The sequence below is a fragment of the Hyla sarda genome, chromosome 1, assembly GCF_029499605.1.
Source record: "Hyla sarda isolate aHylSar1 chromosome 1, aHylSar1.hap1, whole genome shotgun sequence".
In the NCBI taxonomy this organism is placed as follows: Eukaryota; Metazoa; Chordata; class Amphibia; order Anura; family Hylidae; genus Hyla; species Hyla sarda.
This window is the reverse complement of record NC_079189.1, coordinates 17762173-17777026: the sequence shown is the minus strand read 5'-3', so window position 1 is coordinate 17777026 and position 14854 is coordinate 17762173. Positions and strand designations below refer to the sequence as shown.

Genomic DNA, 14854 nt, shown 5'->3' with positions numbered 1-14854 from the left:
TCGGCTGGCTGGAGGTGGATCCTCTGTGCCAGAGAGGGATTGGCGTGGACCGTGTTGGTGGACCGGTTCTAAGTTGCTACTGGTATTCACCAGAGCCCGCCGCAAAGCGGGATGGTCTTGCAGCGGCGGTAGCAACCAGGTCGTATCCACCAGCAACGGCTCAACCTCTCTGACTGCTGAAGATAAGCGCGGTACAAGGGAGTAGACAAGAGCAAGGTCGGAAGTAGCAGAAGGTCAGGGCAGGCAGCAAGGATCGTAGTCAGGGGCAACGGCAGGAGGTCTGGAACACAGGCTAGGAACACACAAGGAAACGCTTTCACTGGCACAATGGCAACAAGATCCGGCGAGGGAGTGCAGGGGAAGTGAGGTATAAGTAGGGAGTGCACAGGTGAACATACTGATTAAGCCTGCTGCGCCAATCAGTGGCGCAGTGGCCCTTTAAATTGCAGAGACCCGGCGCGCGCGCGCCCTAAGGAGCGGGGCCGCGCGCGCCGGGACAAGACAGACGGGGAACGGGTCAGGTATGGGAGCCGGGATGCGCATCGCGAGCGGGCGCCTCCCGCATCGCGAATCGCATCCCGGCTGGGGGTGATATTGCAGCGCACCCGGTCAGCAGGTCTGACCGGGGCACTGCGAATGAGAGGATGCTGCGAGCGCTCCGGGGAGGAGCGGGGACCCGGATCGCTCGGCGTAACAGTATAGAACTTCTCCTCATCATTGTTCTGAGCTCCGTCCATATGCAGAGTGAGGAGCGGCAGCTGGGTTTTCTCATTCTCCGGATTGTGTTTCTATTTCTGTCCATGGAATGTGATGTGTTGATGTGACCGCAATCCAGGACTGATCTGGGGAATCCACAGGTGGCTCCTAGAGTATAGAAACTCATCACAGATGCAAAGTTAGTGCTTTCTGCCCCTTGGTGAACAAGGCCGTACACAGTACTACAGAATCCATTACACACAGTGTTATACAGGACTTCAGAACAGCCATATGCCAGGGCCGGACTAACGTGTTATAAATAAAAAGAGTCAGTAGTCATGCGATGTCATATAAACAGTCATTAATGTCCCCTCATCTCTCCTGGTGTCACAGTCATTAGTGTCCTCTCATCTCTCCTGGTGTCACAGTCATTAGTATCCCCTCATCACTCCCTGTGCCACAGTCATTAGTATCCCCTCATCACTCCCTGTGCCACAGTCATTAGTATCCCCTCATCACTCCCTGTGCCACAGTCATCAGTATCCCCTCATCTCTCCCGGTGTCACAGTCATTAGTATCCCCACATCTCTCCTGGTGTCAAAGTCATTAGTATCCACTCATCTCTCCTGGTGTCCCAGTCATTAGTATCCTTTCATCTCTCCTTGTGCAACAGTCATTAGTGTCCCCTCCTCTCTCCCTGTGTCATAGTCATTAGTGTCCCCTCATCTCTCCCTGTGCCACAGTTCTTAGTGTCCCCTCATCTCTCCCTGTGTCACAGTCATTAGTGTTCCCTCATTTCTTCCTGTGTCACAGTCATTTGTATCCCCTCATCTCTCCCTATGTCACAGTCATTAGTATCCCTTCATCTCTCCTGGTGTCACAGTCATTAGTATCCCCTCAACTCTTCCTGCACCACTGTCATTAGTGTCCCCTCATCTCTCCCTGTGTCACAGTCATTAGTGTCCCCTCATCTATTTCTGTCTCACAATCATTAATGTCCCCTCAACTTTCCGTGTGTCACCGTCATTAGTGTCCCTTCATCTGTCCCTGTGTCTCAGTGCTCAGCAGCAGAGACATGACCGCTGCAGCCAATAAGAAGCCTTGATGGACACTCTTCATGCTTCAAAGTATGGAACCTGTTCGTCAAGGCCGCTGATTGGCTGCGGTGGTCACCCAACGTCCACCGCTCATGTAGCACCGACTGGAGGCAGGACAGGGGATAACTGGGAGATTGGAGGCAGAGGTAAGTAATACAGTTTGTTTTTTATTAAAACATGGATAACTCCTATTAAAAAAAAGCTGACGTGCCCCACAGCCCCTCCCAGGAAAATATCCTGTATAATCAGATAACATCCCAGGGTCTGGACTGAGAGGGTCACATCATATCCACCTTCTATATTTAGCCCCTCAGGAAGGACAGAATAGCAGACGCAGCGAGGTATACGGTATATAGAGGATACAGCTGCTTCATTCAATGACTCCTGGTTGTCATGGGAACCACTTTTCAAATGTCATTGTCAGTATAATTATTATTATTCTGTCTATTGTTCATTATCTTCATATAGGACAGTGAGGGAATTAAAGGGTTACTTCAGAGAAAAAAATAATAATAATTGAAATCAACTGGTGCAAGAAAGTTAAACAGATTTGTAATTTTTTTTCTATATAAAAATCTTATATTAAAATCAGCTGCTGTATGCTCCACAGGAAGTTGTGTGGTTCTTTTCTGTCTGACCACAGTGCTCTCTGCTGACACCTCTGTCTATATCAGGAAGTGTCCAGAGTAGGAGCAAATCCCCATAGCATAACCTATCCTGCTCTGGACAGTTCCTGACAAGAACAGAGGTGTCAGCAGAGAGCACTGTGGTCACAGACTGGAAAGGACTACACAACTTCCTCCGTAGTATACAGAAGCATAAAAGCAAAGCACATTTAAAAGCCGTGCATTCTTCATAAATAGCGTAGATCTAAGTTAAAGGGGTATTCCGGGCAAAAACACTTTATCCCCTATCCAAAGAATAGGGGATAAGATGTCTGATCGCGGGGGTCCCGCTGCTGAGACCCCCCCGCGATCTCCCTGCAGCACCCGCATAGAATGCGGGTGCTGCAGGGAGATCGTGGGGGGTCTCAGCAGTGGGCTCCCCGCGATCAGACATCTTATCCCCGATTCTTTGGATAGGGGATAAAGTGTTTTTGCCTGGAATACCCCTTTAATTCCAAAGTGTGGTCCAGGCTGGAGTGAGATTGCCCAAAAAATTTACAGGATGGTTTAAAAATTTGAGCGATTGTGCAAAAAGTTGCAACAATTTGAAAGGGCAAAACTAGGAAAAAGAATAGCGTTATTTGCCCATTGCGCCAAAATTTGCACCAAAGAAAATTTTATACCAAAGAACCATAGATACATTCTCCCCCCCCCCCAAATGTTTTGGACATGTTACCAGCTTTAAAGGGGTACTCCCGTGGAAAACATTTTTTTTTAAATCAACTGGTGCCAGAAAGTTAAACAGATTTGTAAATTACTTCTATTCAAAAATCTTAATCCTTCCAGTACTTATTAGCTGCTGAATACTACAGAGGAAATGGTTTTCTTTTTGGAACACAGCGCTCTCTGCTGACATCATGACCACAGTGCTCTCTGCTGACATCTCTGTCCATTTTAGGAACTGTCCAGAGCAGCATATGTTTGCTATGGGGATTTTCTCCTACTCTGGACACTTCTTAAAATGAGATGTCAGCAGAGAGCACTGTGCTCGTGATGTCAGCAGAGAGCTCTGTGTTCCAAAAAAAACAAAACATTTCCTCTGTAGTATTCAGCAGCTAATAAGTACTGGAAGGATTAAGATTTTTTAATAGAAGTGATTTACAAATCTGTTTAACTTTCTGGCACCAGTTGATAAAAAAAAAAAAAAAAAAAAAAAAAAAGTTTTCCACGGGAGTACCCCTTTAATGCCACTAAATTACAAGTGAAATCTACAGAAGCTAATAGCCGGCATACACCCTGGCATGCTGGGGCATATTACCAGATGATAGCTATACTTAAAGGGGTACTCCGCTGCTAGACATCCTATCCCCTATCCAAAGATGTCTGATCACGGGGGTTCCGATGCTGGGACCCCTCCCGTGATCTCAGCGCAGCACGCGGCGTTCTGAACAAATGCAGAGAGGAGACTTTTGAGTAATTTGGCGTGCTGCTAAGGCTGAATTTTAGATCTTTACAAAAAACAAAAAAAAAAAAGCGACATACTTATTTTTGGGATGTAAAGAACATTTTACAAGTTTTCTTCGATGCACGCTTCCGTGAACGCTTGAAAGTACCGTATTTTTCGTCATATAAGACGCAGCCAATTTAAAGCATAAAAATCTAGAAAATAAAGATTCTGAACCAAATACAATGTAAAGTATAGGACAGTGATCTTCAACCTGCGGACCTTCAGATGTTGCAAAACTACAACTCCCAGCATGCCCGGACAGCCGTTGGCTGTCCGGGCATGCTGGGAGTTGTAGTTTTGCAACATCTGGAGGTCCGCAGGTTGAAGACCCCTGGTATAGGCGATTGTACTCACGTGTCCCCGCCGCTCTGGACCCCTCACCGCTGCCCTGGATGTCGCCCTCCATCGCTGTCGCCGTGTCCCCGTCGCTCCGGAACGTCTCTGCTGCCCGGTATCCTCGCTCTCTGTCACCGCCATCACGTCGTTACGCACGCCGCTCCTATTGGATGACGGGACGGCGCGCGCTCGACGACGTGATGATGACAAAGGAGAGCGCCGGCCATGCAGGTCTCTCCCGGTGTCCTGTAAGCTGTTCGGGACGCCGCGATTTCACCGCGGCGGTCCAGAACAGCCCGACTGAGCAGCCGGGTAAGTGTCACTTTCGCTTCAGACGCGGCGGTCAGCTTTGATCGCCGCGTCTGAAGGGTTAAAGGGGTATTCCAGGAAAAAACTTTTTTTTATATATATATATATATATATATATATATATATATATATATCAACTGGCTCCAGAAAGTTAAACAGATTTGTAAATGACTTCTATTAAAAAAATCTTAATCCTTTCAGTACTTATGAGCTTCTGAAGTTAAGGTTGTTCTTTTCTGTCTAAATCCTCTCCGATGACACCTGTCTCGGGAAACGCCCAGTTTAGAAGAGGTTTGCTATGGGGATTTGCTTCTAAACTGGGCGGTTCCCGAGACACGTGTCATCAGAGAGGATTTAGACAGAAAAGAACAACCTTAACTTCAGAAGCTCATAAGTACTGAAAGGATTAAGATTTTTTAATAGAAGTAATTTACAAATCTGTGTAACTTTCTGGAGCCGGTTGATATATATATAAAAAAAGTTTTTTCCTGGAATACCCCTTTAATTCAGGGCATCACTGCGATCGGTAATGTCATGTATTAGCCGCGGGTCCCGGACGTTGATGGCCGCAGGGACCGCCGGTTTTAATGTGTATTCGCGTATAAGACTTTTCCCGCCCAGTTTTGGGGAAGAAAAAGTGCGTCTTATACGGCGAAAAATACGGTACTTGAATATTGAAAGCAAATACTTTATGTGCATATACATTTTTTTAAACACCCATGAAGGGCCAAACAACGCTCCGCAAACTCTCTGTATATCCAAAATGTGCTTAAAAATTATTATTATTATTATTATATATATATATATATATATATATATATATATATATATATATTTTTTTTTTTTTTTTTTTTTTTTTTTTTTTTTTTTTTAAGTATCCAGAAAAAAAAAGGGTTTCAAAATATGACATTTCTAAACCACATTGCCCTATAAGGAAGAGAAATGTTTCCTATATACATAATGAGTGATGTCATTATTTCTCATGCGATGGGCGCCATTTTTTTAAATACATTTTGGCACAGTTTCACCTTTTGGTATTCTTATGTATCTTACAACCATATTGATAGGTCAGCAGCATTGTATAATAACTTGTTTTCATTCACTTATTTCTCAGGCGACACTCACCTTGCAGATTTCCTACTTCCCACCACCGGGGGCAGCACCTCTGTATCCTCCACCATCAACTGTACCGGCGGTGAGGGAGCCCACACCATCTCTCAGTGAAATGGATACTGTTAGTCAGCTACAGTTTGGTACGTCCGTCTCCACGGTGTTTTATATCCACATAATATGGCTCAGATCCCGATTTTCTCTAAGTGACAAGTTAAAGGGGTACTCCGGTGAAAAACTTTTTTTTTTTTTTTTTTTTAAATCAACTCTTCCCAGAAAGTTAAACAGATTTTTAAATCACTTCTATTAAAAAATCTTAATCCTTCCTGTACTTATCAGCTGCCGAATACTACAGAGGAAATTATTTTCCGTTTGAAACACAGAGCTGTCTGCTGACATCACGAGCACAGTGCTCTCTGCTGACATCTCTGTCCATTTTAGGAACTGTCCAGTGTAAAAGGAAATCCCCATAGCAAACATATGCTGTTCTGGGCAGTTCCTAAAGTGGACAGAGATGTCAGCAGAGAGCACTGTGCTCGTGATGTCAGCAGAGAGCTCTGTGTTTCAAAAAGAAAATAATTTCCGCTGTAGTATTCAGCAGCTAATAAGTACAGGAAGGATTAAGATTTTTTAATAGAAGTAATTTACAAATCTGTTTAACTTTCTGGCACCAGTTGATTAAAAAAAAAAAAAAAATATAAAGTTTTTCACCGGAGTACCCCTTTAATTTTAAAGGGTACTCTGCCCCTAGACATTTTATCCCCTATCCAAAGGATAGGGGATAAGATGTCTGATCGCGGGGGTCCCTCTGCTGGGTTCTGGTGGCAGTGGTTGTGACGTCCTGCCACGCCCCCTCCATTCATGTCTATGGGAGGGGGCGTGATGGCCGTGACGACGATTGCTGACGGAACTCGGGGGAGGGACCCCGCGATCAGACATAAAGTAACGAGGGACTGTGTATATGACAGAACATATATTGGGTGCACTCAGTCCTGGTCTCCTATCTATGTGGGGTCGTTTGTCAATAAGATAATCTGAGCCTATATTATTCACACTCACCCTCACTAATCCTACAGCGCCATCTTCCAGCACAGCTGCATCTGTGGGTTTCGTGTAACTTGGTCATGTGTTTACCAGCCCGACCCACTGCAAATCACAGTGCTTAATGTATCAGAGGAAGTGGTCAGTCCTGACTCAGCTGACTTCCTGTGAACTACAGGATGGCATCATCCCCTATCAGATCTCTCCTGCAAGCTCACAGACACCTCCCCTCCTAACTCCATCTGTATACTGCTGCTGCTAGCTCTATAGGATCAGGATATATAGTAGTTATACCCCTCCACCTTCAGCTCTATCTGTATACTGCTGCTATCACTATGGGGTAAGGATATATAGTAGTGATACCCCTCCACCTTCAGCTCTATCTGTATACTGCTGCTATTTCTATGGGGTAAGGATATATAGTAGTTATATACCTTCCCTACAGCTCTATTTGTATACTGCTGCTATCTGTATGGGATCAGGATATACAGTAGTTATACACCTGGCCTACAGTTCTATCTGTATACTGCTGCTATAGTAGTTATACACTTCCCCTCCAGTTCTAGCTATATACTGCTGCTATATCTATGGGGTCAGGATATATTAATAGTTATACACTTCCCCTCCAGCTCTATCGGTATACTGTTGCTGCTATCTCTAGGGGATCCAAATATATAGTAGTTATACACCTCCCCTCCAGCTCTATCTGTATACTGCTGCTATCCCTGTGGATCAAGATATACAGTAGTTATACACCTCCCCTCCAGCTCTATCTGTATACTGCTGCTGCTATCTCTAGGGGATCCGAATATATAGTAGTTATACGCCCCCCTCCATCTCTATCTGTATACTGCTGCTGCTATCTCTAGGGGATCCGAATATATAGAAGTTATACGCCCCCCTCCAGCTCTATCTGTATACTGCTGCTATCTCTATGGGGTAAGGATATATAGTAGTTATATAGCTTCCCTCCAGCTCTATCTGTATACTGCTGCTATCTCTATTGGGTAAGGATATATAGTAGTTAAATACATTCCCTCCAGCTCTATTTGTATACTGCTGCTGCTAGCTCTATAGGATCAGGATATATAGTAGTTATACACCTCCCCTCCAGCTCTATCTGTATACTGCTGCTATCCCTATGGATCAGAATATACAGTAGTTATACACCTCCCCTCCAGCTCTATCTGTATACTGCTGCTGCTTCCTCTAGGGGATCCGAATATATAGTAATTATACACCTTCCCTCCAGCTCTATCTGTATACTGCTACTATCCCTATGGATCAGGATATACAGTAGTTATACACCTCCCCTCCAGCTCTATCTGTATATTGCTGCTATCTTTAGGGGATCTGAATATATAGTAGTTATACGCCTCCCCTCCAGCTCTATCTGTATACTGCTACTATCCCTATGGGATCAGAATATACAGTAGTTATACACCTCCCCTCCAGCTCTATCTGCATACTACTGCTGCTATCTCTATGGAATCCGGATATACAGTAGTTATACACCTCCCCTCCAGCTCTATCTGCATATTGCTGCTGCTATCTCTATGGAATCCGGATATACAGTAGTTATACACCTCCCCTCCAGCTCTATCTGCATACTGCTGCTGCTATCTCTATGGAATCCGGATATACAGTAGTTATACACCTCCCCTCCAGCTCTATCTGCATACTGCTGCTGCTATCTCTATGGAATCCGGATATACAGTAGTTATACACCTCCCCTCCAGCTCTATCTGCATACTGCTGCTGCTATCTCTATGGAATCCGGATATACAGTAGTTATACACCTCCCCTCCAGCTCTATCTGCATACTGCTGCTGCTATCTCTATGGAATCCGGATATACAGTAGTTATACACCTCCCCTCCAGCTCTATCTGCATACTGCTGCTGCTATCTCTATGGAATCCGGATATACAGTAGTTATACACCTCCCCTCCAGCTCTATCTGCATATTGCTGCTGCTATCTCTATGGAATCCGGATATACAGTAGTTATACACCTCCCCTCCAGCTCTATCTGCATACTGCTGCTGCTATCTCTATGGAATCCGGATATACAGTATAGTAGTTATACTGTTTTTATGTATGAGTCTAATCAGTTTACCTGGGTGACCTCCAGCACCAGCAGTCAGATGAGATGACCAGGTGCAGTGATTATACTCCACTACCCCTCTCTCTGCAAAGCCAGAGGATTCATGGGAAATGTAGGCAGCAATGGAAAATCATTTCAGTGATGGAATGGCAATCAGTATGGCTAAAATTAACTAATGCCTGCCACATCAGCTAACACAAGGGGGCGGCATACACAGCAACCTCTACATTATTCTGTAATAATAGCCTATGCTGCACTATATGAGACAAAAAATTATCAATAATAATAATAATAAATATATATATATATATATATATATATATATATATATATATATATATATATAAAATTCCCAGAGTGCTTCTTTAATGGTGTCCATTATCACAGTCTATGGATCTTGGTTATTGAAATCATTAGGTTTTGCACTGTTGTCATATTAAACAGTGGCCTCCAGTGGTCATATATAGTCATTACATGTCTGGCTGCTTGTAGGTTTCGTACTGGTGTTTTCATCTATACGTCTTGTAGATTAGAAGAAGATATACAGTGGTCCCTCAAGTTACAATATTAATTGGTTCTGGGACGACCATTGTATGTTGAAACCATTGTATGTTGAGATCAGAACTCTATGGAAACCTGATAATTGGTTCTGAATCCACCAAAATGTCATCCAAAAATAGGAAGATGTGAGGAATAAAGATAAATAAGTAGATAACTAATATAGATAAAGCAAATCCTTACATATAAAAGTAATAAAGATCTGCTGGGAGCTGTAATCTCTGTCTATATCAGTGTTTCCCAAGCAGGGAGCCTCTAGCTGTTGCAAAACTACAACTCCTAGCATGCCCGGACAGCCTTTGGCTGTCCGGGCATGCTGGGAGTTGTAGTTTTGCTACAGCTGAGGGCAACCTGCTTGGGAAACACTGGTCTATGTAGAGGACAGGAGCTTTTTCGGGGTCCTGTACAGTACACAATGTCCTAAAAAAGTAACATGGAGTCGCCCTCACCTGGTGTCCAAAGGAGCAGCTAACCTTGGTACAGGTAAAGAGTACAGAACATGTAATACCTCCCTGTACTGTAAGGGGCGCTACCAGACACCAGTCAGTGCATACACTTCAGTAAGACAGGTAAAGAGTACAGAACATGTAATACTTCCATGTACTGTAAGGGGCGCTACCAGACACCAGTTAGTGCATGCACTTCAATAATACAGCTAAAGAGTACAGAACAGGTAATACCTCCCTGTACTGTAGGGGGTGCTACCAGACACCAGTCAGTGCATGCACTTCAGTAATACAGGTAAAGAGTACAGAACATGTAATACCTCCCTGTACTGTAGGGGATGCTACCAGACACCAGTCAGTGCATACACTTCAGTAATACAGGTAAAGAGTACAGAACAGGTAATACCTCCCTGTACTGTAGGGGATGCTACCAGACACCAGTCAGTGCATACACTTCAATAATACAGGTAAAGAGTACAGAACATGTAATAACTCCCTGTACTGTAGGGGGCGCTACCAGACACCAGTCAGTGCATACACTTCATTAATACAGGTAAAGAGTACAGAACATGTAATACCTCCCTGTACTGTAGGGGGCGCTACCAGACACCAGTCAGTGCATTCTCTTCAGTAATACAGGGGTTTTACCAGTGAATGCCCATTCTGATTGGTCGGTTCTTCCGGCCATTGACACGTTTCACAGATCTGGGCTGTCTGTACATTGTATGTTGAGTCTGGTTTCAAGTTACAATGGTCCAGAAAAGACCACTGTATGTTGAAACTATTGTTTTTTGAGGCCATTGTAAGTTGAGGGATCACTGTATTGGTTCAGTAATTTTGCTGTCTTTGTAGATACAACCATGGAGGAGGACACAGAAGACCAGGCCGGCACCGCAGATGAGGGGGATACCACATCCCTTATGCCTGGACCAGAGCAGCCCGGCCTACCCAGAAAACCCATGGCGGTGGTCCCTGTGCAGGGGGTGAGGAGAAGGAAGAGCACTCCAAAAAAACTGCTATCTAATAAACCTCAAGACTTCCAGGTAAGTAACACATCAGTCCATTTAGGAGGAGACTTCTGATAGGATATTCAGTATTGTCCGTACATAATAAAAATAAACCTGGCAATGATACCTGAATATCTTTTCTTTATTGATTCATTTCCCCTGTGTCTGGAGTATAAAGGGAAAAGCTCTTTATTACTTCCTAACACTGTGGCAGCGTTCCCATATTATTACAATACAGCCACTACTGCCATTATAGTCGCGGGGAGGGATCAGTCACTATTCTGCTGGTGGGGTCACTGTGTACATACATTACATTACTTATCCTGTACTGATCCTGAGTTATATCCTGTATTATACTCCAGAGCTGTACTCACTATTCTGCTGGTGGGGGTCACTGTGTCCATACATTACATTACTTATCCTGTACTGATCCTGAGTTATATCCTGTAAATCTTTTTTATTAGAAAAATGTAAATCATAACAAACACAAAACCAGCACAACTTTGCCATAACTGAAAACAACAACATAAAATAACATAAACCCAAACTTTACATTTCAAATAAAAGAACATAAATCCTGCCTAACCGGCCAGCCCAGTTTTCCCTAGAAAATACTAGAGACGCACCTTACATAACCAAATATCTAACAACACTCACATACATACTCAACTTGCGTTACCAAAAAAGAAACATAAAAATAGCACTATTTAGCTGTAACTCAAAAACACCCAAACTTGGGAAAACACACACAACAAGGACTCCCACTACACCCCATTAATTTAATATATATACACATACATTTATTTATTTATTTTTTCTCCCCCCCCCCCCTAATTGTTAAGAAAGAAAATTAAATCTATAACTCAAAAACACCCAAACTTGGGGAAAAGAAGACCTAGACCAAAGAAAAACGAAATCCACCACGGGATACAAAAATACCAAAGAAAAATTACTACAAAAATAACAACTGGTTCGACTGCCATAATATAAGATAAACAAAATTATAACATATTATACATATAGACTATATACACTATATACACCTAAATATACAGAAAACACACCTACAAATACAATAAAACAACCTACACTAAACTGTCCCTTCACCCACACCACCCGCCCTCCTGTACATGGGTCAGAGTCCATACAGTTCATCGTCCTCAATGTCCAGTTCATAACTGACCCATGCCAGGTCACCAAAAGAAACAACCACCACCACCCACAAATATACCCTCCCAACCTATAACTCCTCCCAACCAACTTTATCATTATCAGCATTACAATATACATAAACAAACAATACAACCCACTTTAGGCCCAAGTTCGGTGCCTGTAAGCCCTTCATAACCTTAACATCTGGAAACAAAACAAAAAGCTATGGTGCACATGCATTAGCCCACCACCAGGAAGAAGGATGGCAATCCTGATACATACAAAATTTACATTCTTTCCCTAACTCCACCCTACCTCTCTCCCTACCATTATCCCTAAAAATAAACTGACCCTACTATCACCCTAACCCTGTCTCTACATCACTGTCCCTAACCAAATCAAGGGTACTCTACCCAAAAGGTCTAGTACCTAGGGCACATCAAAAGAAAACCCTCTCCATAGGAGAAAAGCCCTACTGGTACCAAGACTGCCATACTCCAAAGACCTGATCTTCCCGAGGTCACCAGTGATGTTCCTACAGACCTCCACCTCGGAGAGGACTTTCCGCTGTGTAGATACTAAACACCGTGCATTCCACGTGTAGTACCTAACCACTAAACTAACTAAGAATAAAGTGCCCCGATCACGGCCACCCAGGGTCCTAAATGCCCCATAAGCCCACTCCGGATAGGTAAGGCCGGCAAGTTGACTCCAGCCGATGGAAGCGCCCACCCGGTTGTAGACCCCTATATTAAAGGGACAATGAAGCAGGAAATGGTCCATGCTTTCCAGCATGTCCCCGCACTCTTCTCGGGGACACCCCCGGTCATCAGATCTCCTACACTTCAAATTGTCCCTCACATATAGCTTCCCCTGAAAGCAGCGCCAGGCCAAGTCCCAAAACTTCTGGGGGATCCTTTTCATGTTTAAAAGATACAACCCCACCCTCAGATCCCGACCTGGGCAGTCCCTGAGCGCCAGAGGCTTCTGAAAGTGGGTCAACAGAACCCGTTTGTCAAGGAACTGCCTTGACTGGGTCCTGATCTCCCACACTCCCAGACCCCACCGACGTATCGCCTTCAGAGTCGGGGTAGCGTAAGCCGGAAGATATCCATGTGGTGTACGGAGGTCCTTCACTTGCCCTCCTGTCTCCCATTCCTGGAAGAAAGGCCGAAACCACTCCCTGCAGGAGAGTACCCATGGAGGAGCCCTCTCTGACCAGAGGTTCGAGATGTTAGCTTTCAAGAAGGTGTTCGTTAAGAACACCACAGGGTTCACCATAGATAAACCCCCTAGTCTCCTCGTGCGGTACGTAACCTCCCTCTTGACTAGGTTCATCCTGTTCCCCCATAACAGTTGGAAAAACAGGCTGTAGATCCTAGTATAGTAAGCCTCTGGCAAGATACATACACTGCCCAGATAGATAAACAAGGGGAGCAGGTACGATTTGATCAGGTGTACCCTTTCCCTGAGGGTCATAGACCAACCCTTCCACTGATCCACCTTCTGAGTGGCATCCTGGAGCTTACCATCCCAGTTTTTGGTGGGATAATCATCCTGGCCGAATGTGATGCCCAGAATTTTTGCTGACTCTTGGGGCCCTGGAAGGGTGTCCGGGAGATCAAACGTGGGATCTCCCCCTCCCAGCCAAAGACTTTCACACTTATCCTGGTTGATCTTAGACCCGGATGCCTCCGAGTAGCGTTCCACCTCTGACATCACCACATCAACCTCCTCTCTCGAGGACACGAAAATGGTGACATCATCAGCGTACGCCACTACTCTCTGGGCAACATCCAGCTCCACCAGACTCATCCCGACTCCCGCCAACGGCCCACAATCTACCCTCCGGACGAAGGGGTCGATTGCGAACACGTATAAAAGCGGGCTCAAAGGACAACCCTGACGGACTCCGGACCCCACCTCAAAAGAGTGGCCAGACCAACCGTTCACCAGCGGGAAACTCTCTGCCCCTGTATACAAGATCTTAAGCCAATTAACAAAAGTACTCGGTAAGCCATATCTCAGGAGGACGGACCAGAGGTAGTCATGGTTCACCCGATCAAATGCTTTGGCCTGATCCAGGGACAGCAAGTACCCCTTCCAGAGACCCGCACTACTCCGCTCCACTGCCTCCCTGACACTAAGGACCGCACTTAAGGTGCTTCGGCCTGGAACAGAGCAGTGCTGAGTCCCCGAAGAGAGCCGGGGTGCAAACTTCACCAGCCGATTAAACAGTATCTTGGCCAGAAGCTTCCTGTCCGTATTGAGAAGAGCTATGGGCCTCCAATTCTCAATACGGCTGGGATCTTTACCCTTTGAGAGAAGAATCAGGGCTGACCTCCTCATTGACTTCGGCAGAGTGCCCGAGGAGAGACACTCATTGAATACCTCAGTCAAGAGGGGAGCTAAAGACTCCTTAAAGGTCCTGTACCACTCGGATGTTAAGCCATCCGGACCTGGCGACTTCTTGGGGGCAAGCCCCTCGATCGCCAGTCTCACTTCCTCTTCCCTGATTTCTTCTGCCAAAACATCAAGAGAGGGGTCTACCCCTGGTTCAGGAATGGTTTCAGCCAGGAAAGCCGACATCCTGTCCCGATCTAGATCCTTCCTTCCCAAGAGGTGCGAGTAGAAGGATCTGACGACCTCCAAGATCCCTGATCTGGACCGATTCAGAGATCCTGTACTATCGATCAGTCCTGAAATGACTTTACTACTCACTGACATCTTACAGTTTCTGTAAGGGTCGGGAGAGCGGTATTTCCCGAAATCCCTCTCAAAAACCAAAGATGCGTGCCTATCGTACTGACACCTCATCAGCAAGGATTTCACTCTGGAGATATCCTCTCGGCTACCTCCAGTCGAAACAAGAAGCTCGAGTTTCCT

At 45.1% G+C, this 14854-nt stretch overlaps 1 protein-coding gene across 3 annotated transcripts in view; it reads left to right on the top strand.

Moving 5' to 3' along the window:
* Positions 1-14854, top strand: part of DYSF (dysferlin) — a 438078-nt gene that overhangs the window by 155375 nt on the left and 267849 nt on the right. For all 3 annotated transcript variants that reach the window (XM_056552799.1, XM_056552788.1, XM_056552789.1), the window contains exons 5-6: positions 5665-5803; positions 10662-10852. In XM_056552799.1, coding sequence (XP_056408774.1) covers positions 5665-5803; positions 10662-10852 — 330 coding nt within the window. The remainder of the gene's footprint in view (positions 1-5664; positions 5804-10661; positions 10853-14854) is intronic.